The following is a 27,231-nucleotide window of genomic DNA, read 5'->3' on the forward strand; positions in this document are numbered from 1 at the left end:
ACAGCAGGAAGCCCCCCCCCCCCCCAAAAAGGCATGTTTCCCAGGGGAGAAGAAGAAGAAGGGATGTGTCCTGGTTCTCTAACGTCTACTAGCTCCTATATTTCAACATGTTATATAGGTATATAATGAGAACAACATTATCTTAACAACCTCCCATGTGTTTATAGGAGAGCTGTACGAGGCGACCCGTCATCCACACATACAGCAGTGACATTCATTCAGCCGTCTGCCAATACAAACGCTGAGAGTGATGGTGGACGCTGGCTGGCTGCAGCGCTCCATCTCAGCGTGACATGAAAGGTTCAGTGCAGGAGTCTGGAGGACAAGGACGGGCACACACACACACACACACACACACCACGGCCGTGTGGGCCAGACAGCCGCTCTCTAATTACCCCGAGCCTAGCCAGGCTCTCCTGAGACACGCCTTGAACTTTGCACAGGACAGATGGGGGCCTGCTGAATATGCAGCAGAGTCAAGCGTTCCCACTGCTAACCACTGCCGCCTGCGTGGATAATGTTATCCCTGTTGCTCCAGAGGCCAGTTACGAGGCTAAAAATGGCTATCAACAGTTGGCCGGAAAAAGTTCAGTTTCATAAGCTGCATCCGCTTTCTGTTAAGCGGTTTGTGTTGAATGATGCATATCAGTGGGAGAGGTACATTGTGCGTAATGACATAATGGTTTCAGCTTGTGGTCGAAATCTGTGAGGTTAAAACATGGGAACAAGGAACATTTTAAGTTTGTGTGTCCCCTGGGAACTTCTCAAATACTTCTTCTAACAGCTTTGGCCTCTTTCTCCCCGAAATCTCAAATTAATAGGTTTATCTGGTTTGCGTTCCCAAAAGCAGCAAGTGCTTTAATTAAAAAATGTTTCAACATTAAATAAAAAACAGCCCTGCACGCCTTCACAGGTTGTCGCTTAGCAACAACAACAGCCACAACCAGCACTTTCCCTGAGTATCTGTTTAAGAAGAAAGACAGAGTGGATACAGAGCCAAACTTCAGTGGAGTGCCTTAAACAGGGTTACGGAGAGGCTGAGGAAGTCTCCCGCTTGGGTGCCAATCTGTACACCATGTATGACACAAGTGCTCAGTGACTGATTAAGTGTGATGATGAGGCACAGGAAACATTCCTTGACACTGAATGGTCATCTCTCTTAGGACTGGTAGGGGGCTGAAATAACAACTCACACAGAGAGTGCGAACGGAGAGGATGAACAATGGAGAAAGGCTGCGGAGCAGGAGGCAAGGACAAGTACTTAGGCGCTAAATAATTAGCTGTAGATAATGAAGGCTCAGACAGAGCAAACAGAGGCTGACCATTGTTCGGTTCCTTCATGCGGGAGCTAAAAATCCCACTGACTCACCCACATGGTCGGTATGTGAAGACAATATAGCTCTCTTCCTGCATCCTCTCAATAAAGGTCACACAGGTGTGCTTCTCCCAGTGCCGCATGGCTTGGCGGAATATAGCCCGCTGGCTGCCTGAATGGGATGACAGAGAGGGTGAGATCAGTGGAACACACACACACACACACACACACACACACACGTTAAGGGGATAGGTGGAATCAGCTTTAAGACATGGAAATGAAGTCACAAGATGTATACCAACATAATGTAAACCTATTTAATAATATTTCCGTTTCATGATCTTGTATTTATTATATAAAAATTGCACTACTTATTCTGCTTTTAAATAATTACCTGGCACAACTGTTATTTATTTTTTTAAAAAGGTGACGTAACTAGATGACTATTTCTACTACTGCATGTCTTTATAGATAAATTTGGATTAGTTAAATATGATGCCTCAATACTTTATTTTCTGAAATAAGGTGAATTACAGAAGCAAGACACCATCAACATGTTGTTTTCATTTTGATCACATCCAAGAATAAATTCTTTATACTTGAGAATTGGTGATCCTTAAAGGATATAAATGTTGACTTTTGATTATGCATGCTACATAAGAGCATGTACATGAGCATATTCTTTGTTAAAAAGAATAAACGAGTCTTCCTCAAAAGGAGGATTAGTAAATGATTACTTACCACTAAAGTTACCACTGATGACATAGGGAATAACACCTTCAGGCCAAACACGTTCAGGTCTGGAGGTGGCAGCCCTTTTCCTGCGGCGTGAACCTTGCCTATTTTGGCTACTCTGATTGGTTGAGCCTGAAGATTTCAAATTAAGACAACAAACAAACAACATAAATGATTCAAGTCATGTCTGTCAGACAGACTTGTCTGAACATTGTCTGAATATTTTTATGAAGAGCAAATATGCTTTCCCCGTGAATAGTTCCTCAGATGACAAAGAAAAGTTTTTACTAAAACTACAGGACATTATTCACAGTTTGATGCCATTCATAAATTCTAATTATTATTTCTCATTTAGGAAATTACATTTACCCCCTTAAAGAGACATTTGTTCAAATAACATTGTTGCTGAATCCTTTCTTCTTTCAAATTAATTTCACCATTTTAATGTCACTCAAACACACATAAATGCAGAGTAACCATGGAGACTAAGCTCCCACCTAAACCTGGTGATTATTAAAAGAAACATCCTTGTGAACCACATGTAACACAATCAACTTATTGTACTTGATTATGCTGCAGAACAGGCGTAACTTATATTGAAGCCTTTAGGATGCATACAGTTATAAGGGGAAAGGAGGGGAAGCTCAAACATCAAGAAAACAATGCAAAGTATACATGTTTTTTGTTGGTTTTCAATTGATTTACTAATTGATGCAGCTTTGTGGCAAAATAATGGACAGGTTTTATCCATTGAAATAATTACATGACATTTTATGTTCTGCATCAAGTCATTAAAATAACTTCATGAATACAAAACAGATAAATGTCACAATGGTGTGTTCCTATTATTAACAAAAAAAAAATTCTCTCTAGATAATCCAAGTATGGATTGCATTATACCAGAAAATGACCCCTTAATGTTTCATTTCCTGCAGCAACATCCTCTTTCAACAGAAAAGATGGTGAACTACAGAGAATGACACTATCAACGTGTTGTTTTCTTGTCATTTTAACCACATCCAGGAATACTGATTTATAACTTTGAGAATTTGTGACCTTAAAAGGAAATAAATGTTTTGAACTTTTGATTACGCATGCTACATTGTATCAGCATACAAAAATTATATCATGTGTTGTAAACTTAGAATCTTTCCATATAAGGAGGATCAGTCAATGTGTGCAGGACAAAAAACTTCAGAAGTCTGATAACCAAGACCGAGGACTGAACTGAAAAAGACCTTTAGATACAGTTCATGCAATGCAGGAACTTACTGGATGTGCTGGGAAGAAGTCATAATTTTAAGTCCTACAATTAATATTTACAAAAAAAAAAAAAATATAAGACAATGGACTGCTGTACCTTTATATTGTTGTTCTTATTCCCCCCCATTTGACCAAAACATTTAGGATAGGGATAGATAAATTTGATGTGCTTTGGAGCTTTTCTTTCCACATATACACTCCAACAGCAGATGTCTCTTAGTTTCTCTTACACAATTTCACCTACTTTAATGTTGTATGGAGAATGGAAATAGTCTGAGGTGGTCAAAACTCCAGCAAAACTTGTAGTATAAAGAACAACTTTATTGTAAGACATGGATGACCCTGATGAAGGGCCACAAGCTGAAACATGTTGGTCACACAACAGTTGCTCTTTCTACTACAGTAAAAGTGTCACTGTGGAAACGAAAACAAGTACATCTGGTTTCAGTACATTTTGCACAAGGGTTGTTCCATAACAATACTCCTCTTTTCTAACAAAATTTGATTAACATGCAAGCCACAGTTTGCAGCAAGTTTTTTAAAATTTAATGGAAAAATGTGTTCTGTTGAATTTCAGTCTGCAGGAGTAAACCTTCGCAGCCTGCCGAGATCAATTAGCACATACACTTGTGCATGTGTTGAGGGAAAGTCTGATAACAGCCAAATCTGCTCAGTTAACTGATAAGAAAAAGTGCTGGGGAGACAAAACTTGTGGAAGATGTGTTAATTACAACAAGATGATTACATCTACAGCCTTCATTCATTCAGTTAGATAGGCAAGGTTTTTAGGGTCAAAAGTTTTATTATTATTATTATTGAGTTAGCAGGGCTCTTTAATTTACAGCATGTGGGGCAGACAACAGCTCAGATCATGTGAGGGGATATGACCACACCTGTATCAAAGAAGGAGTTAACCATAGAGCTGCTGCGTTCAGGTTTATGATAAGTGAGCACATTCATGAGATGCCCTGTGAGATGAAGTGACAGGCAAGACTAGACAATTTGAATTCATTGACACCACATGGAAATGAAAGTCATGATTTGAACAATTTTTTACCTGATGTGTTGATTCACAACTATGACTGAAATGTAATATTCCTGGATATTTAATTAAAAAGTATTGCATGTACTTTGAATTTAAGAGGACCTCTGTGGTGACCTAATAAGGTAGATACAATAATGTGTAATGTTTATCTTGACCACTAATTAGGCCCCACACCGGTGTATGGTAGTCTGGTGTGTGTAATAAAATCATATCTATAGACACACACACACACACAGTGTTTTCAAAAGAAATTATGCTACTGCACTGATATTTCATTTTGAACACTAGAGTAGCCTTTCCAATACACAATTACATGTGTTGTGACTAACCTGCTCAAGTGGACAAATGGATATTCAGAGATGAGTGCACACACAGTTTGTCTCTGTTGCAGTCCTGAGCCACGAGTGGATATTTTTAAAGCAGTTGAAATGTACTTTAAATCCTGCAAAATGTTTATTTTCCACAACATGCTCATTAACTCAAGTGAAAAGCAGCAAACCAAAACCGCTCAAGCACAGACGGCAACACGCAAATACTTGTTGGTTCATGCTCACCTATAGTTTATTGGATTGTGAAGCCTATTGCTTCATGTTGAGCCACAACTGCTTTTCATTTTAAGAACATTTAACCTGACAAAGCTTGGCAATTACTGTCAAACATGGTCATACAGGTATAGCAAAGTGCTGTGGTAATATGACAGTTGTAGGAATAAGCATTTAAAGAGAGCTTGTGAAAAACACAAAGCGTTATCCGACAGGTGATTCTGCCGACTCTCAGCTGGAGATGATCTGAGTGGTTTGCAGTGTTACAGACTAAAATGTGTATAGAATTATTCCTCAACCATGTTCATTTCAGGTGCTCTGTTGCAATTTTATGTAGAGTGACAAGCCAAAACACTTTGCCTCAGTGCTCTAATGAGGAACTTTTCACCTTAAGTTGTAAATCTTTGAAGCAGTGGTTCTGTTGTTACCTGTGTCAGTGTGATTAACAGTCAGAACGGTCCTCTGAGCCAGATCTATTATTCTGTCCACTTTAAACAATCGCAGGTCCTCCTCATCCAAAGCAATGTCTCCCAGAAAGGCAGCTGAAACAGACAAATAGAGATAGCACATGTCAGACGACTGTACATCAACTCCACAATATGGAGCATCAGTCTGAGGCGCCCAGAACTGCCTCAAGCTTTTCCTGCCGCTCAGACTGAGTAGGCTGCACGGAGGCCCAGTCAAAGCACTTGTGGAAGGCCTAGAGCGTGTTATACACATTTAAAAATATATACTTCATTCCTTTCTTGACTGATGTCCTGTTTACCCTTTCCTTGCTGTGAAATAAAAATAGAGTTGTGAAACAGCAGTGTGTCTGTTTGGATAACAGGAAGGTCGCCTTGTCTGGACTCCAAATTATAGGATGGAAATGTAAGAAACATATTGCACACGGCTCATGAAGATTCATGCAATGAAGACAGAATGAACTCAGAAACCAGACCACTGACATGATTAATTGGGCCATGTTCAGTCCAGATGTTACCAAACAACAAAACTCGCACTGTGTGCTTTGGCGTCCATGGATAGTTAATGAGAGCTATCGGATATGATACAGTGAGACACTGACCCTGCCTCAGTGGAGTAATATGGGGCACCTTGAACAAGTAATAGCTCTTTAATGAGGCCAAGAAGAGGGAAAATAACCAAAACAGTCCCACTTTATAAGGAATGTGTTTTATGGGATTCCTTAATAAATGCCCCATTTCTATGGAGGATAAGCTAGGAGTCCTCTCTGCAGAGAAAAGGCACTCAGTTTTTACAAGCTTTTAACACCAGCACGTCTCTAGAATTTATGGCCAGGCATGTATGCAGGAGCGGGGGGGAGGGGGTGATGGGAGAAACAGAGGGGAGAGAAGGGCAAAGAGGTGGCACTGTAATCCATGTCTGAACAGGAGAGGACAATGAGAGGGGAAGGGAAGAGAGAAAGAAGGCATATCCCCTCTGCCCAAACCGCAACTCTGAATAAGGAAGGCAGATGTGGAGCAGAGAGAAAATGACAGCCTTCTGGGTTTGTGTTTAGAAGTTAGTGTGATGAGGAGAGAAGCAACCCACAGGGGTAAGGAGACCGGAGAACCACTAAACTGTAAAGATAATGGGAGTGATTTACAGTGGTTGTGTTTGTCAAACGTTTGACTCTGTAAATGTTCAATGTGTCACTCCGATACAAGCTTCCCTTACTGTGAAATACACAAGGAAGTGTATTTTTAAATGAAACAATTAATCATTATCTCCTACATTCCTATAGAAGTTTGAAAAAAACACTTGGCTCGCATCCCTTTCAAACATCGGCTGGCTTTGGCAGATGCAGGCTAGTATTCCTCTCTGCAGGTCGTAGAGGATGCACAGCTTAATGTCTGTCTTTGGGATCAGAGGCTAATGACAGCAATAAGAAACAGTGTAGATCACTACCGGCGAGACAGGGCATGCACAGGACAGGTTTAAATTCCAGAGGTCAAAGGGATCCACTAATTTGTGCTCGCAAAAAACACTAATCCACTCCAAATCCCTGAGACACAAAACAGACTTCTCACAATGAGCACCCGTTCTGACAGCCACTGCCAAAAACACCACTGATAAGGGGAAGCTACCAGATGTCGTTCAGTATAGGATGGAAAGGCTGACTACAGAAGGACATCTCTCTTTTATCTTCACATTTTTTTATTTGATTCCCAGAAGTGGCTGAGCACTGAAAAGAACAGGCAGTACTCTAACAATTATTTCCAAGTTGCTGTCATATAAACCCATAAGCACTGAGAAAAAGTATTCAAAACAATTTTATGAAACTCTTTCGCTCCAAATTGTCTAAGGAAAACTGAACAACAATTGGAGGACGTTTCATTTCACATGTAGTGTCAGTCCACACATATTAGCGGTGTTATGTGCAGGCTGTGACCAAATAATGAGGTGCAGGCTTTCTCCCACCCCCATGAGGTTCACACAGGGTTGTGCTCTCTGCCCAATCATCCACCACTGTGCTGAAGACAGGCCGGTTAATCCGCAGTGTCATTGTTCTCAGACAACACTGGAGATGGAAGTGAGCAAATGCACGGCCTGGCGGCCTTAGGACTCATTTCCCCCGGGCACAGCAGTCGTCCTGGAGACGCTGATGCAGGTTTATGGAAAGACTCGCAGGGATTGTGAATTAATCCCCTTGTCTCCTGGCTTTAATTATCCACAGACACACGGTTTTAGGAATCTTTTGTATGCAACTCTGGACTGGGATTGAGGACAGGCTATGGAGAAAGGTGATAAACTCATCTAGATACAGAGTACTGTAATGATATGAAGTACAAATGTGTTGTTCTGTAGATTAAAAACCAGTGATTCTGGCAGATGGCAAGTGATCACCATAGAGTACAGTGCTGCATAGCTTTCCAAACATTATTCATTACCTAAATGACAACAGCTGCAGCTCTAATATCTATGCAGAATAGTAGGGTTGCTGTTCTAGTTCATATGTCCCTTTTTAGTCAGAAAAAACAAACAGTAGGCATTTAAGTTTCTATGAAAATCTGTGAGCATATTAAACAAACTAATGAGACTAAACTGAATATGTGACGATGAAATAATGATGACAAAATGTCAGCCTGAACATGTGTGTGATGAAGTCCAAACTCCCCCAGTCATTTAATTTTTTTTGTTAATCTAACCCATCATAATCCTTCTCATCTCAGACTGGCCCCATCAATCAGCGCATCCTGTCAGATTACACATGAGATCTCAATCAAATTAATCCCATTGATTCGTGTAATGCCCGAGCCTCGACCTCTGCAGTGTCGAGATACTCCAGGACTATTCCCATAAATCTCCTTCCGTGTATACCAGACCACGACATCTGCCACCGAAACCTACACAAACATCAATACTAAACCTAAAACATCAGCCTATATTTAGAAGGCCAACTGTGAGGTCACGATTTACTCCTTGTCATTTAGCACAGGCTTTTCCCCTATAAGACCTAATGATGAGGGATGAGAAGGCCCGGCCAATATGTAAGCCTGGAGTGCATCACAATACCCTGGCACCGCCTTTCACAGCCTGTGTTTGGTAACAAGCGCTATATTTGAATTCCAATAGCGTATTGCATAAAGGTGATGACCATCTGATGACAGTATCACTTTTAGGTTTCATTCTGTTCCAGCTCTTTCTGACAAATGTTGGCCCAGTGCATTTAAAAACTACATGGGGAATATTGACACAAACTGTTTAAGAAAAAAAAAAGCATAATGTAAAATAAGGAATGACGAACTGTAAAATGGGGGCATGTTGCCGTGTAAATATGGTACACCTCTCTCCTCTGTAAAAAATAACACCAGCTGTTATTTCCTCAGCAAATGCTTACCTTGACATTTCCTAACACTGCAATTTGAGCCCAAGGCGGGAGAGGGGGGAAACAGCCTTCTTATCTACACTTTGCTCATTTCAAAAAGTTAACTAAAGGTATAATTAGAAGAGAGATTCTGGCTCAAGCTACAGCGTGAGAGCCGAGTAATTATTTTCCAATAAAAGCCTGAAGTCTCATCAGCCACAAAGCCACTAAGATTAAGACCGAGTTACTGTCATCACACTGCAGCTTCAATCTTACTGACAAAATGAGAGTGGCTTCAGATGCAAAGGGCACACAGCAAGAGGCTGCTCCCCTTTAACATTTCATACTCCATCAAGCCCATTAGCAGACTGGATTTCCCAGCTCATCCCTGCCACTGATTACCGATAGACCCTACTGCCAGTCGAACCCCCTGTAATGACTCATCAGCTCGCCAGCCATTTATCTTTTTGAATGTCAATGATACACTGTATTTGAGCTCCTTACATACAGTAGATGAATAATTCATCGGCACACAGCAGGGATTTTCACCTATGACTTATTTTGACTAACCAGACTTTATATTTCTGGTTTAGACAGCAGACTAACACATACTCATACAGTCTGGTGTGAAGAAAGAGCAGGTTTTCTCAGAACAGATGTCCAAAGCAAAGTTTAAATGGGTGTGTGGATGAACTGAATCTGGAAGAGATCTTCAACCCTCAACACTTTCCATATATAATAGCTATCTGCAGCGGAAGACACCTTAAGTATTTACTAAAGGGGGAGGGAACAGAACAACAACTCTTCCAGATGAACAGCAACATAGCACAGATGAATTATTTAGAAAAAACAACAAACAGTGGATTATTAAGTAGTGACTGTTAAGCAGCTCATTATGGTAGGCTAATTGGGCATCCTTTGAGCCATTTAAATGAGCTCTCCCAAAGCATTTGTTGTTACTTGGGCCACAGACATGGTATTGATGTAGTGCAATATTAGTTCTTACTTAGCTCTGACGACAAACATATTGTTCTAACTAATGCAGCGAGATCGTGCCAATAGATTGGCTCCCTAATTACCTGAACCCCACGGAGAGAGAAGTAGCAGGGGTCTTGTAATGTAAAAAAAACAAACACCCAGTGTGGGCTCAGCTATGCAGCCTGTATTCCATGAGAAGAGAAAAGCATCTGCTTAAGTGTTGCTTAAAAGCCCAACAATGAAGTTCAACAGGCAGCCCTATCACATTGCATAGACTCAGCATAGGACTGAGGGATGGAGCTGGTTAACGAGTGTCATCTGTTTTGAGCTGCCATTTTCAGAGACTCCGATGAATGAAATCCTGAGATACAAATAAATCCAAAGCTTACAATTTTGTGAAAAAAGGCAATTCACTAAAACAGTCAACACAACCCAGCGATCTGGGTCGACTTCATGTTAAAAATTCATGTTAATGCTGCTTAGCGGAAGATTGTTTTACATCTTACCATCACATTATAAAGCTCTCATGCTACCCAAGTGACTGTCTGATGAGCGCTCCTAATCTAGTAGGTCACAGTGGCTTTTCAGAGGCCCTTAACAGCAAGTGAGTGACACTTCAGCAAATTAAAAAGAAAAAAAAAAAAAAAGGACTTACGAGAAAATAAAAGCTCTGAAACATTGTTATCAATAAGAAAGAAACAGTCAGGGTCCGACCTCAAATAGGGAGAGTAATGACGCAAGTGTCAGTTGACGGCAAAAAAAAAAAACACAAAACAAAAACAACAAAATAAATACAAAATCTTCAGAGATAGCAAACAGATAACCTACCAAGCCCCCTTGTGAATGACCAGCACTCACCTCAGCTGGGCCGGTGTGGCAAAGTGCGGCTGGCCCTCCAACGTCCAGCCGTGCTTTCGCTTGGCACAAGGTGAATGACCTACAGTCTGTGTGAAGTGTTTGGGCCAGTCAGAGGAGAGAGCTGGGGGCCCAGGGAGATGAGAAAACCACTTGCATAAGAAAGGACAAGAGAAGAAGGGGGTGTTCAGGTTACCCTGTCTGCTGCCAAAGCCACAGCAGCACGGGAGCACAGATGCAGAAGAACGCATCCAAAGCTTGAACTACAGACGGCAAGGACAGACAATGCTGTCACAGAAGTCTTTAGCAGATTAAGGTGTCTGCTTTATAAATGAATGAAGCCATACATGTCAAACTAGTCACTGCTTTCGTGATTATCATTTAAGTAGAGCAGACAATGAGCGTGACTGGTTCTCATCCATTTTTCATTTTGAAAATGGGTGGATATAATCTCAGTGGGTTGTTTGAGTCTTAAATGACTTCCTGGGATGCTGCCAAGTTTGGAGTTCTGCAAACTAAGGAATTTTCCACTGGTTAACTTCCTAAATAGATGGCATTACTTCAGTGTTATTGCACTGCTCGCTTCAATCAATGCACATTTCTATCATGTGATGAGTTATTTAATCCTTTGTAAATGTTAACATTTTTGTGGGATTTTTTTTGGCTTAACTGGGGAGGAGTGGCATGCATGCGTTGTGGCAAGAAATTAAGAATTTACCAAGCACATTTTAAATAATCTGAGGGAGTTTAGTAAAATGGCCACCACTTGGTCAATTATCCAACTGACCAGCTGTCATAAATTAGACAAGTATCACAAATCATCTTGTTTTTTTTTTTTTTACAAACACTGGAATGGGAGTCATTATACGTCACACCTGCATTCACTTTCAATGCACATTTCCCCCAATCAATTACTAAAAATCCTGCCAACAAAAGAACAGTGTTAGGCAAGGACAGCCATACAGAGGACAAGCGTGAAATGCACTCCTCGCAGAGATTTACTGCATTAGAAACTTCACACGGCACGTAAGCATTTTCCTGGCCGGAAGCAGCAAAACATGAAAATGCTGACCTTGGGGCCACCGAAAGCGATCAAATAGACTCTGAGGATGAGGGGGGGGGAAAAAAAAAAAAAAAAAAAAAAAAGGAGAGACAATCAATAATCCAAGAATCATCCGTACAAGTCCATACAAGATATATAGACACTAGTGTGAGTAGCCTATAGTAAAAGATATTTTCTCTGGTGTATTGCAACTAAGTGAGGGGAAGTAGGGAGTAAAAGGGAGAGCGGAGAGATCTTGAGACATTTTGCTGCTTAGTAGGAAGGAGAAAAGCAGGTGGGTGTTGGAAGAGCTGGAGACGGGGAGGGTAAAGAGAGTGGGAGTTTGTGCTTGTGACGGTCTCCCAACCACCTGTCTGCTGACATGCACAGGGGAAACCATAAACAAAAACTGTGCTGCATTCAAATGGCACTTAAGACTGGATTACTAATAATGAAGACATCCTCACAAACAAGACAGTCACAGCTTCAGATTATCGAGTGGGAATGTCCCTGATGAGACATTTCCGTTAAATATCAATGATTTCTTGGAAACAAAGTCAGAAATATAAAACAACATTGTCGAGCCTGCGTCAGTTTACCCTTCAGTCTTAAGGAGTCATCTGAACATCACGTCCAGTAAATCCACACCAGTGATGCAAAACAATCTGGTATGACCACTTGAATGGTTCAAATTAAAACAGTGAAGCACAAACCGGAAGCAACATCTTCAGTGACTTTACATGCGACGTGATTTATCTACAGCCTGACCTTTGTCATGTTTATGTAAAGCCACAACACCCCTAAAGCACAGTCTCTGCGTCTCCCTTGACACTTACTCTTCTTCTCAGGGGCAAGGTGAAGAAAACAGGAGGGTAGCTGAGAGTCAGAGGACTGAATTGTGTTTTACACTCAGCTGCCACATCAAAAATTGTCAAATGCCAAATCAGTAAGCTCTTCCAGTACTTTAGAGGTCATTTTGACTGAAGCCATCTCTCTGGATCTGTAACCTGAATACTTTCACCAGATGGAAAACACAATCTGTTCAAACTCCCCCAAAGGGATTTGGCAAGACAGGGAGTTCACAGTACACGCACACACATAGGGAAAAAAATAAATTACATTGACAATAAAGATATGCTTTTGCCAAAAAAAAATGGAGATATGCAGGTCTCACCACAGCAGAAAATAAGCACACATATTTATACCTTGAGCCACAAGACAACAGAATTATTGTGTGCGTAATTACTAAGCTCCACTGTACTCTCCTTTCCCCCCTCCTCCACTTTGTTTTAGTGGCTGTGTGAACAGCCGGTAGAGAAAAAAAAAAAAAAAAAAGACTATTTGTGCAGTGACAAAAACCGACCAGAAAGAGAGCAGAAGTCTTAAAAAAAAAATCAAAGTGCAGATTTCCTTTGTTTGACCAACAGCTCAGGCTTTTTAATACACAGCAGACAGCCTGCAGGAACTACATTATAACATTTTGAGGAATAAAAGTTGTTAAAACCTGTAACTTTTCAACAAACACTTCAGCCAAAACTTTTCAAGTCTCGAGAAATTCAGAGACTCATGCTTCAAATTTTCATTCCTGCAATCCGTGCAGCCACTCTCCGAGCTGGGTTATCCTAGGCGAGTCAGTGAGGGCTTCAAATGTTTCAAACTGCAGAAACTATGTCACTCGGTACAAAACAAATGCACACAATGTCTTCTAAAGCCTTTTAAAAACTCTATCCACTACTGTCATCGCTCCAAAAAACGTTTCTCTGGCCGAGCTCTTGAAGCTCCACAAACAGATTCGTGGCGTGTTTGCACCTCCACATGAAAGGTAAATCACAGCGTTGTACAGGAAAAAAGGGGGAAAAAATCTTACCAGCTTTACAGGGATCTTTATAGTCGATCGCCTCTGATGTGGCAGTGGGGTCCACATAGTAGCCTGGATCAATCGCCTCCAAATCGATCGCCAATATCACGCCGAGACAAGACAGAACAAACAAACATCTCGCCGTGAGATCCATTATTGTAGTGGGGGAAACGGCGAAAGGCGAGGTATAAAGGTAAAGGAAGAGAGAGAGACGAGAGAGAGACGAGAGAGAGACAGAGGGAAAGAGAGAGAGAGAGAGAAAAGAGTGAGTGAGAGAGTGAAAGACAGAGAGAGAGAAAATGGGAGGTTTTTGGGGGAAACGAGATCCCTCCGGAGGGCGGGTTTTAAATCCAGCCTCTCTCCGGTGTCTTCTTGGCTCTGGGGGCAGTGATTTCTCTCCTCCAGCCGGAGCTTAGGGCTAGCGCAGAGTACTGCCTGAGAAACTTTGATGATATGGCAGTTCCACTGGGGCGGTTTCATTGCTCCCTAGTCGGTCCATCAAGGGTCCTTGAAGAGCCTATGAGAAACTATCCTTTGGTTCACTAGATATTATCTCATTGTGAATTCTGGTGATAGCTTTCCTTCTGCTGTCTCCACAGTCCTCTGTATATAGACCTTAATTAAATATTAAATCGACCAAAGTACAGATATCATGTTCAGCTCCCCGGTGGAAGGCCCCGTGGTGTTCAATTTTGGCTTTCATATTGTCAATAAAAGTAAAAAAAATATATATATAATTTAAAATGAAACTGCACCCACATGCCAAATTTGTGGCTTATTATTTTCCGTATCTTTGTATAGTTTAATCGGAATCAGAATCAGCTTTATTGCCAGATATGTGTACACATACGAGGAATCTGACTCAGTATTGTACATTGCTCACGATGTAAATACAATAATACAAAATCACAATAATAAAAATAAAATAAAATCAGACACAGACTTCAGTGTAGATAACAAAATATACACACTATGAACAAAAACAATATAGACATATTCAACTTGTGTACACTTAAAATAAAATCATTCATTTTTCCCCCTCTAACACAAGAGCGCACGGTACTATTTACGCACGCATTTCAGCCACCCGCTCGCGCTACCACGCGTGCGCGTGCACAAACAAACAAACAAACAGTCTGAGCTTGACCTTTCTGGAATAAGCTTACTCACATGCAGTAGGCCCTGTAAGGAGTCACGAGCAAATTTAAGTGATTAGAGCGCTGCCTGTTGGCGAAGTGCGGAACATTACACGAGGACGTTGTAAGTCAAAAGTAAAAAAAACAAACATACAAGGTTGGTGCATGCCATGATAGTTTGGAAAAAAAATAGTAGTTTTATTAATTAATTAATCGGAACAGGGGCTTTTCTGGCAGTGAAGACTCATTCATCATATTTACTGCTCACCTGAACTTAAAAAAGCACACATTTGTATATAACATTAATAATCTAATCTATAATATTACTGATTCATTTATTTCCCATCTTTTCAGTACTGTCTAGAAATATATATATATATATACATATAAATGTACACACAGTGTAAAGCATATAAAGCAGTGTAAGACATATTCTTTTTATTTAGGCTACCTGTACCTGTATTAATATTTTCCATATACAGTTAGTTCTAGTTTAATGGCAATCCTACATATAACATTTCTTCTGACTTGAACTACTAATGTAGCAGCAGCAATGTTCTGTGTATATCAGTACATATCAGAGTTAAAGCTTATGGTCCTTCTTTTAGGCTCCAAATCCTATTTTAACTGAAAGTAAATGTCAACCAAAAAAGGTATTCAGAAAGGAAAGGATCCAAGTATTCCCTCTGTGACTCCTCAGTGTATCACACAATTCACACCGATTTATTATCAGTATGTGGGAGATTGGATGCAGAGACCTCAGATGGATTGCTTGAATATCCACTGGTGCTGATCATGGGGGGCTACGCCAGCAGCTCTGTTGTTCTCTGTCTGACGGGCATCATTTCTCCTGTCCCTGCCTATTACATACAAAGCCTGGCTTATATAAGACAGAAGAGACACCCTCCTCTCTTTATCTCATCTGACTGCTGCCTGTGTGGAATTTAAGACAGGATGTCTGCTGAGATGAGTGGGCTGTATTTATGCTGCTGCTGTAAACACGGCAGTGTAACTACCATGCACGAGAGTGAGTGCCTTCATTATATTTTTAATAAGATGAGTTTCTTCGCTTGCTCAATGCTGTGTTGAACACACAGGACCAAATATTTAGATTAGCAAATAGAGAACACAGTTGAGTGACTTCAGACAAATCAGTTTTGTTTTTACTGTAGCAGTTTCCAACAAGAAGTCTATATACAATAAAGTGATGATACAGTGCAGATGGGAAATACTGCCTTACACAGTAGCTTAGACTATGGGACATGAGGTTATAGAGGCAACAAATGTGATAAATACTGTTTATCATAAATACTGACTACTGCTCATGTATTGCAGCTTTTTGCATGTTATTCAAAGAGAGCCGTGAACAGGTGCACATTCCCATGCCTCTTTGACAATCCTCTGTAGCATCTGCAATCACATGATTGTGACAAATACTGACATGTTATTAGGACTGAAATCTAGTTTAGTCTAACATATTGAAATACTGTAATCAGGTGAATATAATTACTGTGATAAATACTGAAGCCATGACTAACATTCAAACTTAGCACGGATATGGAGATATCAAGTTGTGACATACAAAATGCAAAAATAAACTTAATGTACACTCTTAAAAAGCTAAAGATTGAAAAAAAAGCTGAGATGAAGGTGTATAGTCAGCATCAAGAGTTGCACGTCTGTCCTTTTGTAGGCGGTACAATTGTGTTGTCACAGTCCAGGTAGGTTGCAGTTTATCCTCACATAATATAATTTCCTCCTTATAGGATGCCATGCGACATGTTTTATATCTGCCTGTCAGAATTTTCTAGCATGAAAACCAGCACTGAAGTGTTAGTGGAGTCGGTGCTACCCATCTGACAGCGACTGCCTGGCCTTTCCCTCCACCTCGACAGGGGAGCTCCCTGGAGGACGTGATGTAGATGTTCTGCATGTTGTGGGGTGGTGTGTTCATCGTTGCACGGAGGGTGCAGTCTCGTCAACAGGCTGTGGCTGGCTCATAGATGCCTCTGGCACTGCACAAGCTTACATCAGGTGTATCACCACATGGAAACCGTGAGAGGAGATTTTCACTGCTGTAAAAGGGCACAGTGAAATAAATGAACTCACAGTCCAGAAAATAATGTAATAATAAACCTATTTATATAAAAGTCTTGAGGACAAAGAAATGTTTGAGGTTTCCTTCTTTGGCTCTAGAACTGACTGACAACAGCTTGACAGTATCTTCATGTGATAATGTAAGGATATTTTCAGCCACATTATCAGAAGCGCAGCTCCCTTCTGTACACAGCCTACTATTTACATAAATTAAGGTAAGACGTAGCTGGGGAAGTCATTTTCACTCTGCCTTCATGGCGGGTTTTATGTACTTATTAAGATTGTACATCGGAACACGGAAAAAATAATTTATTGGTCAAAATACTTGTGACTTTAAAATAAGGGGGCTTCTGTGAAAAAAGCTGTTTGATAAATAAGGATCACTAATGTCCACACTTGAACATTTTAGTCAGTATCATTTCAAACAATAAGGAACCTCATCAACGTACCTTTGTTTATACACTTAAAAACCTTAACTGCCATCTGTGGACCTTAAAATGTACGTATTGATGTTTTTAACTTGCTTTTACGATCTTACCTGTAGCACTTTGAGATTTGCTTCAAATGTAAAGTGCATTACAAATAAAATGTATTATTATATAAGCTACAAAATACTATGATAAAATGCATAAAGAATTTAGGGAAGGTTATTAATTATTATATTAATTCTATGGTCTGCAACATTATGTTAGTTGCCATAGCAGTGAAGATAGTCATATGCTGCCCAAAAAGATACATTTCCTTGTTTTGTTTGCATTAAAATGTTGGCAGTGTCAGAGCAGAAAAGGCAGATGTTGCATGAAACAACAAGTAGCGGCAAACGTGCTTTTACAGATAAGTTACCAAACAATGACCTCCAAGTACAATGTGTCTACATCAGGAGCCATCAGATGCTTGAATGAGACACACCTTAGGCTCGTGGCTGCAAGCCGGCATCACAGCCTCCCCAGCTTGGCTGAGAGATCCCACTCTACTCGGCTGTGCTCCACGAAGGGTCACCGTTATCGAAGTGGGGGCTTTCTGCCCTACTGACAGACAAACAAAACTGTTCAGCACTAACAGCGAGACATGCTATTCCGCAAAATATACAAAAATGGACTTCTGGATTTGCCACAAAGGTTTTAAAACATGTTGTGATGGAGGGCATCGAGAATGACCTTTTTGGTTTGTGGTTAGGTTAGCAAATTAAAACAATAGCAGGGTGTTGGGCAACAAACATAATGAGAAGTTTTAGTCTAGCGAGAAATCCAACTGCTTCACACAGCAATGAAAAACATGAGTTTGATTCCAGTCTTTATTGTAACAACAGGAACAGAGCTTGGTTAATGTGCTCATTTTATTGCTTTTCAACACATCCCGAAAAGAGGACAGCAGTCATACTTAGGGATATTATAAGCAGATGATTCAATGGAAGTTTACAAAATGTGACTACATGAAGAAGCAAACAAAATGAACACAAACATAAAATGATAAATCTAACAACCAAATCTGACATACAAAAGCAGCCTAGACTGAACGTTGTCATTAAATTTGGTCAACTATACAAACATTGATTTCAACTTAATTCAAGATTATTTTGTATCAAATGGTTTCACACATTTATATTTTACATTTGCATCCATTTCTACATAAACATTATGTGTCAAGCATAAGCTGGGAATTGTGACCTTACATTTCCCGCTCTTTCTGAACTTGAAAACAAAACATGTCGTATGTGGCTTATCTGCCCTCTGATGCTGTATAGCTGCACGTCTGACACCGCAAACCTTATAGCAGTCAGCTTCTTCCAGGCAAACTATCTACGCACACATGTCGACAGAGCTGTCCGCTACGGGCCTCTACTGCTGCAATCCTCCCTGGCTTACAGACGTCCTGAACTACTGTTTCCAAAACAAAGGATGAATGAACCCTGGGCATTCAACGTGGCCGTCGTGTTTTGGCAGTTCGAGACATACCAGCGGTCTGATTGGTGATATGGGCCAAACCGGGCAAGCTGCTGGCAAGTTTGGCCAGCCCTCCATTGGTGAGCAGCTGATGGATGGCGGTGGTTTTAGCCACTCCTGTGGTGACCACAGGCACCGCCCGGAGCAGAGTACTGCTGCTGGTACTGACGGAGCTCAGGACCTGACCCTGGGGCTTGCCACAAACCACCTGAGGGTGGAGGAGGAGGATACACACAAATAGTTTAAGGTTTAGTCATACATGTAAACAACAACAGCCTTTCTTCTTTCATCTTTTAATCCCACCAGTAAACTTTTGTAACATGCAGTATTTACTAACTAGAAATTGGCTGTCAGTCTAGCAGACATAATTCCTTTGTGACTGGAGTTTAAAAAAGCAGAACGTCCACTGTGGTCATTCAAACTTTCACATAATGTTACCATGTAACCAAGATGTACCTGGGTGCCGCCTGTGTTGGCTGCTGTGGACGGCAAGCTAGGAGTTTTGGTGACGATCTCCTGAAGACTGAAACTTAGGCCTTGTAGCAGACTGCTGGCGGAAGGTGCTGCAAACAAACACCAATGCAGTAAATAAATGGAGATTAAATTTGGGTGAAATCAAAGCAACAGGAACACAACAACTCCTGCTTTTACAAACTGCTCCCACCCAATCCCCCTGCAGGCCTAAACTAGATGGACACACACACGCGCGTGCACGCACACACCTCCCCCCCCACATGAAAGTCATGTCCAAAGGTTAAGTTCTGGGACTGTGACAAACAGCGATGGCGCAAGAGGTGATCAATGATGATGTTTACTTAATTATGTTGTCCTCACACACTGTTCCAGTGTTCAAAACTTTAATCCCACTCTACAAAGCTGTTACAACTGCACTGTGTGTTGAGGCAACTGCGCTGAGATTAGCTGCACAGTTTAAAGTGCAAACAGGCGTGCAGGGCAGGACAGGACAGAGATACCTTGGGCAGTAGCCGGAGCTTGCGCCTGGACTGGTGCGGAGGACCCTGACACCATGCAAGGCTGCACGCTGTTGAATGAGCTGGAGCCTGGGGACAGGGCACCAGACACCTCTGAGAGACTACCAGACCTGCAGTGACACACATAACCACCAATCTACTCAGGAGCTACCCCAGCAATTGCTGTTTGGCTATCACTCAGCTCCCAAACTCTGAGTACACCACTCATCAATCCCTCTGCACCAGACACACTTTTGTCCAATAGGGCGGCAGTGGGAGTGGGTGTGGGTGCAGGCATGATTAGGGGTTTAAGCGCTCTATACTGAGTGTGCCTGTGTGTAGCACAACAAGCTAGCTTACCGATGGCCTGTTAGAAGTCCCGAGAGCTCCTTAGCTCCAGCAACAGTCTGCCCCACTGTCACGGTTAAGGGCTTCCCAGAGACACCCACTGCATGGAAAAAAAGGATCATATCATGGTGGTCAGTTATTTAACTTGGTAATATACATGGTTCTACTTTCACTTTAGCAAAGCAAAAACACATTTTTCTTTTCATTCTATCTAGAGATCTGTATGAAGGTGAACTGCTCAAATCTTCTGATTCTTCCCATCATGTCTGCCCACTGCTGATTTTATCAATCCACAAGAAAACAAAGAACAGTATCTGTATACTCTGATCATACTAACAAAAAAGCCCAGGAAAACTTTCTCAATGTTTAAATAAAACAGAATGACTCCTCTAAAGTATTTACCAAGCGGCTACTTCTAAAGTCTCAAATGTAAGTAATGGTACAAGGTTTTGTACCTTCCTGTGGAGCAGGGTTGATGGCGCCCCCTGCTGACTCGCTTTGGGAAACAATGGTGACCTTGATCTTGGCTCTTTTGGAGGCTTTGCTTGGGGTGGGACTGGGCGTCTGCCTCCTCTTGCCATGGGACCTCAGTTCATCTCTGTCCAGGCCATCCATCTGATCACTGGTTACCGGCACTGCATCACACACACACATAAACACAAGTATTCAATAGACTGCTAAGGTGACTTGAAAATAAATGGGCCGTTTCATCCTTCTGCAACCCTACCATTGATTGATACATTTTACACAATTTTCATTGTCGGTAATATAAATCTAGTGCTCAGGAATATAAAATTTATTATTATTTAAGACGTGTAAAATTCAAAGCATGACAATGACTGTTTAGTGAGCAGGCAGTGGAGTATTTTACTACGTGACATTCATATAAAGTCAGGGCAGTGGAAAGAAGGAAAGAAGTGAAAAGACAAAGAGGAAAGAGAAAGGAAGAAGGATAGACACTTACCAAAAATACAAGGAGGGGTGCCAGGAGGAAGATTTTTCCTCACAAGCATGTTTTGTTTCATAAAAGCAGCAAACTGAGCTGGAATGAATTGGAAAGAAAGCCGGAAAGGAAAGTTATAGGAAGAGAAGAGAGAGAGGATGAGAGGAGAGTATTTCAGTCACGTTCCATCTTGCCCTGACAGATATCGTTACGTGATAATCTCGTAAAAATGTTATTTGCCATCATGTTCCTAACTCACATACATCCCGCTTTTGCAAAATTCAGCAGAAGCTGAGGTGAATGACTCATTCTAACAAGTTTACATAAACAAGTGGGGTGAATGTGAGAGCTGTGTACACACAGGTCCCAAAGTTCACAGTGCACGGTTCACAGTTGAGTGCAGTGTGAACTAACCTTGTGCTTGCTTGTGTGTGAGTACTGTGCCAGAGCGCTGCATGTGTGTTTTGAGGAGCTGTGTTGCTGTGATCAGACTGGACTTCTGTGCTGGAGACAGACCAGATGTCTTGGGTTTGGGACTTGAAGTGGGACTGCTACAGACACTAGACAGGTCCTGAGAACACAGTGAAGAGGAGAAACACTGGATGAATAATGATCCATTAAGTCAGTAAACATGCTGACATTGTAAACCTAGTGCTCTTAATGTTCATTAGACGCGACACTTAATTTGGACATGGTTGGAGCCAGCCTAAACGAGGTCTGTATATTCCTCCCAAATGCAGACACATTAAAAGGAAAGAAAACATTCTTAACCAAATCACTTCCCAGTGCTTTTAGACATTTTCAGTGATACAAAGTTGGTATGGCACTCAAATTTGAAAATGTGAGAACATGCCATTTCCCTTTTTTATGAAAACACAATGACTTTCGAAACCGCAACCATTTCTGTTATTTTCCATGACTGGACAGCTAGTCTAAAACTACAAAGTAAACAAAGCAATCTTTAGATGTGATGCAACTGTATTCAATTCCATGTAGAAACAGAAATATTATTTAACCTCTTAACATTCCTGTAAAATTCATGCAAAACACCTATTCAAGGCATATCCAAAGTAAATTGAATGTAGTTCTTCAACCATTTGTAGTATATACACATGGTTTTGGGCTTCTCTGAAAGATTAGACTCTGGAGTGTCTAACCCAAAAGTCAGAATGATTGTAAGTGCTACTGGAATTGATTAATACAAGTTTAAAACACACTAAAACTAATATATTTTTCATTTGGGACTTATTAGCTTGAAAACACTGTAGGGACACGTCATAAAGTCTTACCTAGTCCTAGTTTAAATTTTATACCACTACCATGAAAAATTACTATTTTACACAGGTTTTTCTAAGAGTTTTTATTAGTGTATTTTTTCTGAAACAGCTCTGCCCCTCGGCAGCAGGCGGCTGCATCGCTCCGTATCAGCTGGTAGCTTGACGCAGATGTGTTTTGTAGATGATGAACTTCCTACTTAAAGTTGGATATCGTTATTTTCAGGATTTTATGGCTACACAAAGTGCCGGTCATCGGGACAATTGCTTGCAACTGGCTCGGCCTACCCACAAAATAATAGAGGTTGGCTTCCATACAGCGCGGGCTCTCGTTGGCTATTGTAGGCTGCGAAATGGACATGTGAGCTCCTACTGGGTCGGATTTTGTGACAGGTTATAGTTCAGTGGCTAATTTGAATACAAGATATTGTAGTGCTTTACATTCAAATCTGCGTTATTACGGTTATAATGACATATGAGCCACGTCTGCCGGCAAATATGAAACAATAGCGCAGCAGTCCCTGGGGATTTAGTGATGGAATAATGTGTTTTGGACTAAATATTTTTACTGGACTGGATTGTCTGGACCTTTGACAACATAACAAGACCATTTTTGTTGGAATATAATCGATCGGTGGATTACGATGAAGCTTCATAGGTGAGTCGCATCAATTTTGATTGTACAGGTTGGTCTGACAGAGGCGCTGATTACACCTGCTGTGGTGACTGTATATTGAAATAGTTTGCATGGGTTGAATCAAAAGGATTTTAGCTTTCAAACTGTGTGTCATATAAGTATGAAGTTAACATAGCAGTTGTGTGCACATACCGAAAGCTGCCGCCAGGACCCGACAGCCTGTGGGCCGGCCGTTGGAATGTTACGAGGTTAAAGCACTTGTATAGCAAAATTAATAAATCAAAAATAAGTGACACTTCTATTCCTTTGAAAAATGTTGATAATTTTAGCCGCTGTTAACGGACCTCTGAACCTGATGGTGAGATGGGAACTCTAAGCGCAGGTGAGGAAGGTCGTCCTCTCTCCATGTCAAAGGGAAGCTCCCGTCGAGGCCTTTTCTTCTTCTCCGTGTCCAAATCCCTCATCTCCCCTGAACCATGGCCGTGGCCCTCTGCCCGAGCAAGGACGCCAGACAAGAAGTCAGCTATTTCGTCCTACAGTGATGAAAGAAGAAAATCAACATCATAGAGTTTGTATTCTCAAAAACGTACTGCAGATAATGAAACACTCAGAGGAAACAGGGTAAATTGAATATTTACAGTTACCAACCTGAATGCAGCGGTCCACCATGGTCTGCGTCAGTCCCTCTGATTTCATCTTTGCTGAATTGATTCTGTAGAGGGAGGTCATTTAGTATTACTATTACTACTGAATGACATTTGAATTTTATACATTAAGAAATCTTTTGAGACCCTTTCCAAAATTAAAAAAAAACAAACAAACAAACAAAAAAAAAAAACTCATCACAGATTGGAGTTGAATGAATTGAGTGACATTAGTCCTTTTACAAATCCAATGCAAGGTATATTAGGTTTTATCTTTTCCAGGCAAACACCGTGGCTGTTTCTGAATCTGGGATAATCACAATTTGAGTTGATGGATTGGTTTTTGTTCCTCTGTTGAGACCACGCAACCTTTGAGTGCAGTGTTGCCCTGGCGCCCATCATTACTCAGAGGTCGGAGGTAGATGATGAAGCGGTGGCTGTAGCTTCAGCAGCGGTGAGTAGGGACATGGTATAGCACAGTAATGTGCGACAGATACCCGATTTATCAACTTTTAATACTTTTTAAGACCCCATGCACCCTGATTAAAATCTGTATACTCAGCAGGAAAGAATACAATATGATTTCTTGCGAATCGTAGGCCGTGACTTACCTGAGGTTGTCATCTGCTCCTCCCACCACCACCATGCTGTTGTCTGCCCTCAGCTTCTCTCTGAGCTCCTCCATGCCTTCTATGCTACACTGCAGAGCATTCTGTCCGACCACAAACAACACTGGGGTCTTCATGTCCAGCAGCGGGTCATCCACATCCTGCAAACCAGTAACACATTAATATTCATTACAACTTCTGACAGTTCAATTTTCTAAATAGAAATAATGAAATAACAGAAAAAGAAAAATGCATATCACTAGAAGATAATGCCTTAGGTCTTACCCCTCTTGGCCCGTTGACTGTTTGCAGGGGGAAGCCGAGACACACCACAGCGGTCAGGTACTCCATAAGGGATACCTGTAATTAATCAGTATTTAACTGACTAATGATGCTTTAAAGAAAAGATGATCATTTGCATTTTTTTCATGGGTAAAAACCATTAGCCTCACATTAGATCAGTATGATACATGATGACAAGTCTTACGTGACAAGCGATGAGAGCACCAGCGTTCCAGCCAACCAGGATAATGGGTTTGTGCGGGAAGTGACTGTGAACCTGGTGATTACATTTATAAAAACATAATCAATACAGCTGCAGACACATCATGTCCAAAAAAAAAAAAAATTAAACAATACAGAATCTGTATCCTATATGGTTCTATTTTGCCTTCAGCGACATGTTGTGTTATTCAAGAGACATTTTAACACAATATAGTAAGTTTGTGGCTTAATGTGCACATCCTGAGCAACGAATAAGAAAGTACACTGCAAGGGCTAAAAAAGACTGAAGAATGAAAGAATTAATTATTTTATAACAGCGACTTAAACTCAAACCCAACCTGATAAAACCAAATGCTGCTGTCCAGTAAGGCCACAGGGGTAACATCTAAGCAAAGAGCATGTTTTGCTAATTTGGCTGTCTTTTAACCTATTTTGAATGTGCACATCAACTACATGAATTTCACAAACAACTTCACTATAACACTGCAACCACAGATACCAAATAGTGCCAAAAGGAAAAAGAGCATCCTACCTCCATTACCTTGGCCCTGACAGTGCCCAACATGTGCTCTAGGCACTGTGTGATGCCAATATTTGCTCCACTGCTCACATGGCTGTGCACTGGGATGACCTGATATAGAAACAGCTGTTATAGGCACTGTGATTCATAAAAACACAGATTTATGGTAACAAAGAGATTTAACTAAGAGAGACTTAGGACCTTTCCCAAACAAGAGAGCTGAGACTGCCAGAATCTCATTCGCCGCGAGGTAGCGAGGGCAGGATTAGTTGGGCTTGATGGTGCAATTAGGATGAGTGGGGATCCAGGAAGCTTGCTCTGAAACATTTAAAAGAAATCGATCTGGTCTTTAACTGTTATAGATCATAAAGAACAAAGTAAACCAAGTTGTACAGAAAAATGCTTTTCAATACAAACAGCGTGAATGCTTTAGTATTACCGGTTTGTTTTGAGATAAGACTCCAACAGCTGGGTCCCAGGGCCGTTTCAGTAGCAGTGACAGGGCCTCTGCACTTGGAGCGCCAGTCTTTGCAGATGTCAGCAACATTCTGTCAATCAGCAAGGGCAACTTCCAAGACACAAAGAGGAATACTATGAATCAAGAATACTAGAGCTTGCCGATACTGGAGCAGACATCTGACAGGAATTACAGACCAATTCTTACTCTTCACTTAATTACACACATCATACCTTGCTTTTGAGAGTCTGCAGCACATCCAGGTAAGCAGCAAGCATGGCGAGGCTTAAGGATTCAATCATGGTAGTGTGCAACCACTGCGTCAGTTTGGTGTCCCAGTTCACACTGGCTAATGCATGCCGCACCTTCCTGGCACACTTGTCCACAGCTATCCTTCGCAAAATAGGCTCATTGGAAGCCTAAGAGAAAAAAGATCACACAAGACACCCTGTAACGTTTCAATAATTTTGAATTGAATTATTGAGAATGTGCCTTAACTTTAAAAATGCGAAACTCAAAATAGCAGATGTTTTCAAATTTTGCTACATGGTGGTTTATCAATAAATTCCACACATGATTTACCTTTGTCTCCACAAGCCAATCAAAAGATAAACAGTTACAATACTGATTTTGGCCAGTATAAAATTACCATTACCATTTTAGAATCTTATTACTGATCTACTCTCTTACTTGAGGGTTTGTTGCAAGACCAAAACAAAACGGTGCTTTCAGTAAACATATTGTACTGGGTTTTTTTTTCTCTGGCGAAATTCATAAAGGGTGCTGAAAAACCTTCAAAAATCTGAACAGAATAAGACCAAATAAGCACTACTTACATTTTCATTGGCCAGGCGGGCTAGTCTCTCAGCTTGCAGAGCTTTAAGTACTTTATTGAACAATTTGTTCTGGGCCACTGACCATCCAGTCCTGAAAAGAAATAATGATGTCAAACAATGCACTGTAACTGAGATATGTTCAATCATAACTTCTATTCTCAATGAAAACAAGTGTCAAGTAAAACAATAGATAATAATTGAACAGTGGATTGTTGCAGATGTTTGATTACTTGTTTATATGTTCCTCCCAGTCTTCCGGGGGTGGAGGACTCTCAGCAACCGTGCGAGCAAACAGAACGTGCCGCTCACACTCCTTCATCACACTAAGAGCTTTCTGATTATCATACAGAGGAACGGGTGTCGGTGTGACAGTTTCCACATCTATTACAGAATCAGTGTCTCTGCATACAAGGAAAGAAGATTGATGTTACTGTAAGGCAGCAAGATAGTTACTAAAGCTAAGAAACAGAGCGGGAGGCTGATGACGGTCCCGAAATGTAGTCTAACATGTAGTTCTGTTAGAGATTATGATTAGGCGCTTTTTGACTCACGACAAGGCTTCAGGCTGGCGACGAGGGGTAACAAAGAGTGTTCTTGTGGGCCGGGCGCTGCTGGCATCTGGATGGGCATTCCATGGCTTGGCATAGCTATGGTCCAGAAATACCAAATCCAGCTCTCTTTCATGAGCTGACAGCTGGAAAAGCAAGGATGTGCCCATCTTTCGTGCTGATACCTGGAAGTCCTTATCCCCACCACGATGCATCGTCTTCCTGGGCCCCAAAGGGCCCTGGGAAGAGCTCAACAACTTGTGTGGATTCAGACGTAACTGGCAAAGAGGAGCTGAAATGTATTATTTAAAGGCTGACCCCCCC

The 27,231-nt window shown here is 41.2% G+C and overlaps 3 protein-coding genes across 7 annotated transcripts in view; all 3 read right to left on the bottom strand.

The window, feature by feature from the left end:
- Window positions 1-13,646, bottom strand: part of bmp1a (bone morphogenetic protein 1a) — a 33,608-nt gene extending 19,962 nt beyond the window's left edge. The window contains exons 1-4 of the mRNA XM_046033764.1: window positions 13,451-13,646; window positions 5,329-5,442; window positions 2,057-2,182; window positions 1,370-1,487 (exon numbers count right to left, since the gene is read on the bottom strand). Coding sequence (XP_045889720.1) covers window positions 1,370-1,487; window positions 2,057-2,182; window positions 5,329-5,442; window positions 13,451-13,595 — 503 coding nt within the window. The 5' untranslated portion in view covers window positions 13,596-13,646. The remainder of the gene's footprint in view (window positions 1-1,369; window positions 1,488-2,056; window positions 2,183-5,328; window positions 5,443-13,450) is intronic.
- A 2,068-nt stretch (window positions 13,647-15,714) lies between these two features.
- kansl3 (KAT8 regulatory NSL complex subunit 3) lies at window positions 15,715-27,199 on the bottom strand. 5 transcript variants are annotated; one of them, XM_046033767.1, is made up of 21 exons: window positions 26,911-27,199; window positions 26,590-26,760; window positions 26,360-26,450; window positions 25,757-25,942; window positions 25,506-25,634; window positions 25,268-25,384; window positions 25,079-25,177; window positions 24,530-24,601; window positions 24,328-24,402; window positions 24,046-24,203; window positions 23,439-23,502; window positions 23,135-23,323; window positions 21,294-21,450; window positions 20,901-20,978; window positions 20,392-20,571; window positions 19,949-20,036; window positions 19,592-19,719; window positions 19,074-19,180; window positions 18,630-18,825; window positions 17,584-17,699; window positions 15,715-16,652 (listed from the first exon to the last, which is right to left on the bottom strand). In XM_046033767.1, the coding sequence occupies exons 1-21, from the start codon at window positions 27,120-27,122 to the stop codon at window positions 16,647-16,649; spliced, it is 2,619 nt and encodes an 872-aa protein (XP_045889723.1). In that variant the 5' UTR covers window positions 27,123-27,199; the 3' UTR covers window positions 15,715-16,646. The 5 variants fall into 5 exon arrangements, with proteins under 5 accessions (XP_045889723.1, XP_045889722.1, XP_045889726.1 ...); XM_046033766.1 differs by having other exon boundaries at window positions 17,584-17,702; XM_046033770.1 differs by lacking the exon at window positions 20,901-20,978.
- Window positions 27,176-27,231, bottom strand: part of LOC123960326 (KAT8 regulatory NSL complex subunit 3-like) — a 2,807-nt gene continuing 2,751 nt past the window's right edge. Inside the window, exon 8 of the mRNA XM_046035010.1 lies at window positions 27,176-27,185. Coding sequence (XP_045890966.1) covers window positions 27,176-27,185 — 10 coding nt within the window. The remainder of the gene's footprint in view (window positions 27,186-27,231) is intronic.

Source organism: Micropterus dolomieu, linkage group LG21, assembly GCF_021292245.1.
Source record: "Micropterus dolomieu isolate WLL.071019.BEF.003 ecotype Adirondacks linkage group LG21, ASM2129224v1, whole genome shotgun sequence".
Lineage (NCBI taxonomy): Eukaryota > Metazoa > Chordata > Actinopteri > Centrarchiformes > Centrarchidae > Micropterus > Micropterus dolomieu.

Excerpts from the sequence above, each read along its gene's own strand:
- kansl3 (XM_046033766.1), bottom strand. The coding sequence starts at position 27,122 with ATGCATCGTGGTGGGGATAAGGACTTCCAGGTATCAGCACGAAAGATG. Across the intron at positions 25,635-25,756 it reads TGCAGACTCTCAAAAGCAAG|TTGCCCTTGCTGATTGACAG; the intron begins GTATGATGTGTG and ends GTGTCTTGGAAG. Across the intron at positions 25,178-25,267 it reads AGCTCTCTTGTTTGGGAAAG|GTCATCCCAGTGCACAGCCA; the intron begins GTCCTAAGTCTC and ends TTTCTATATCAG.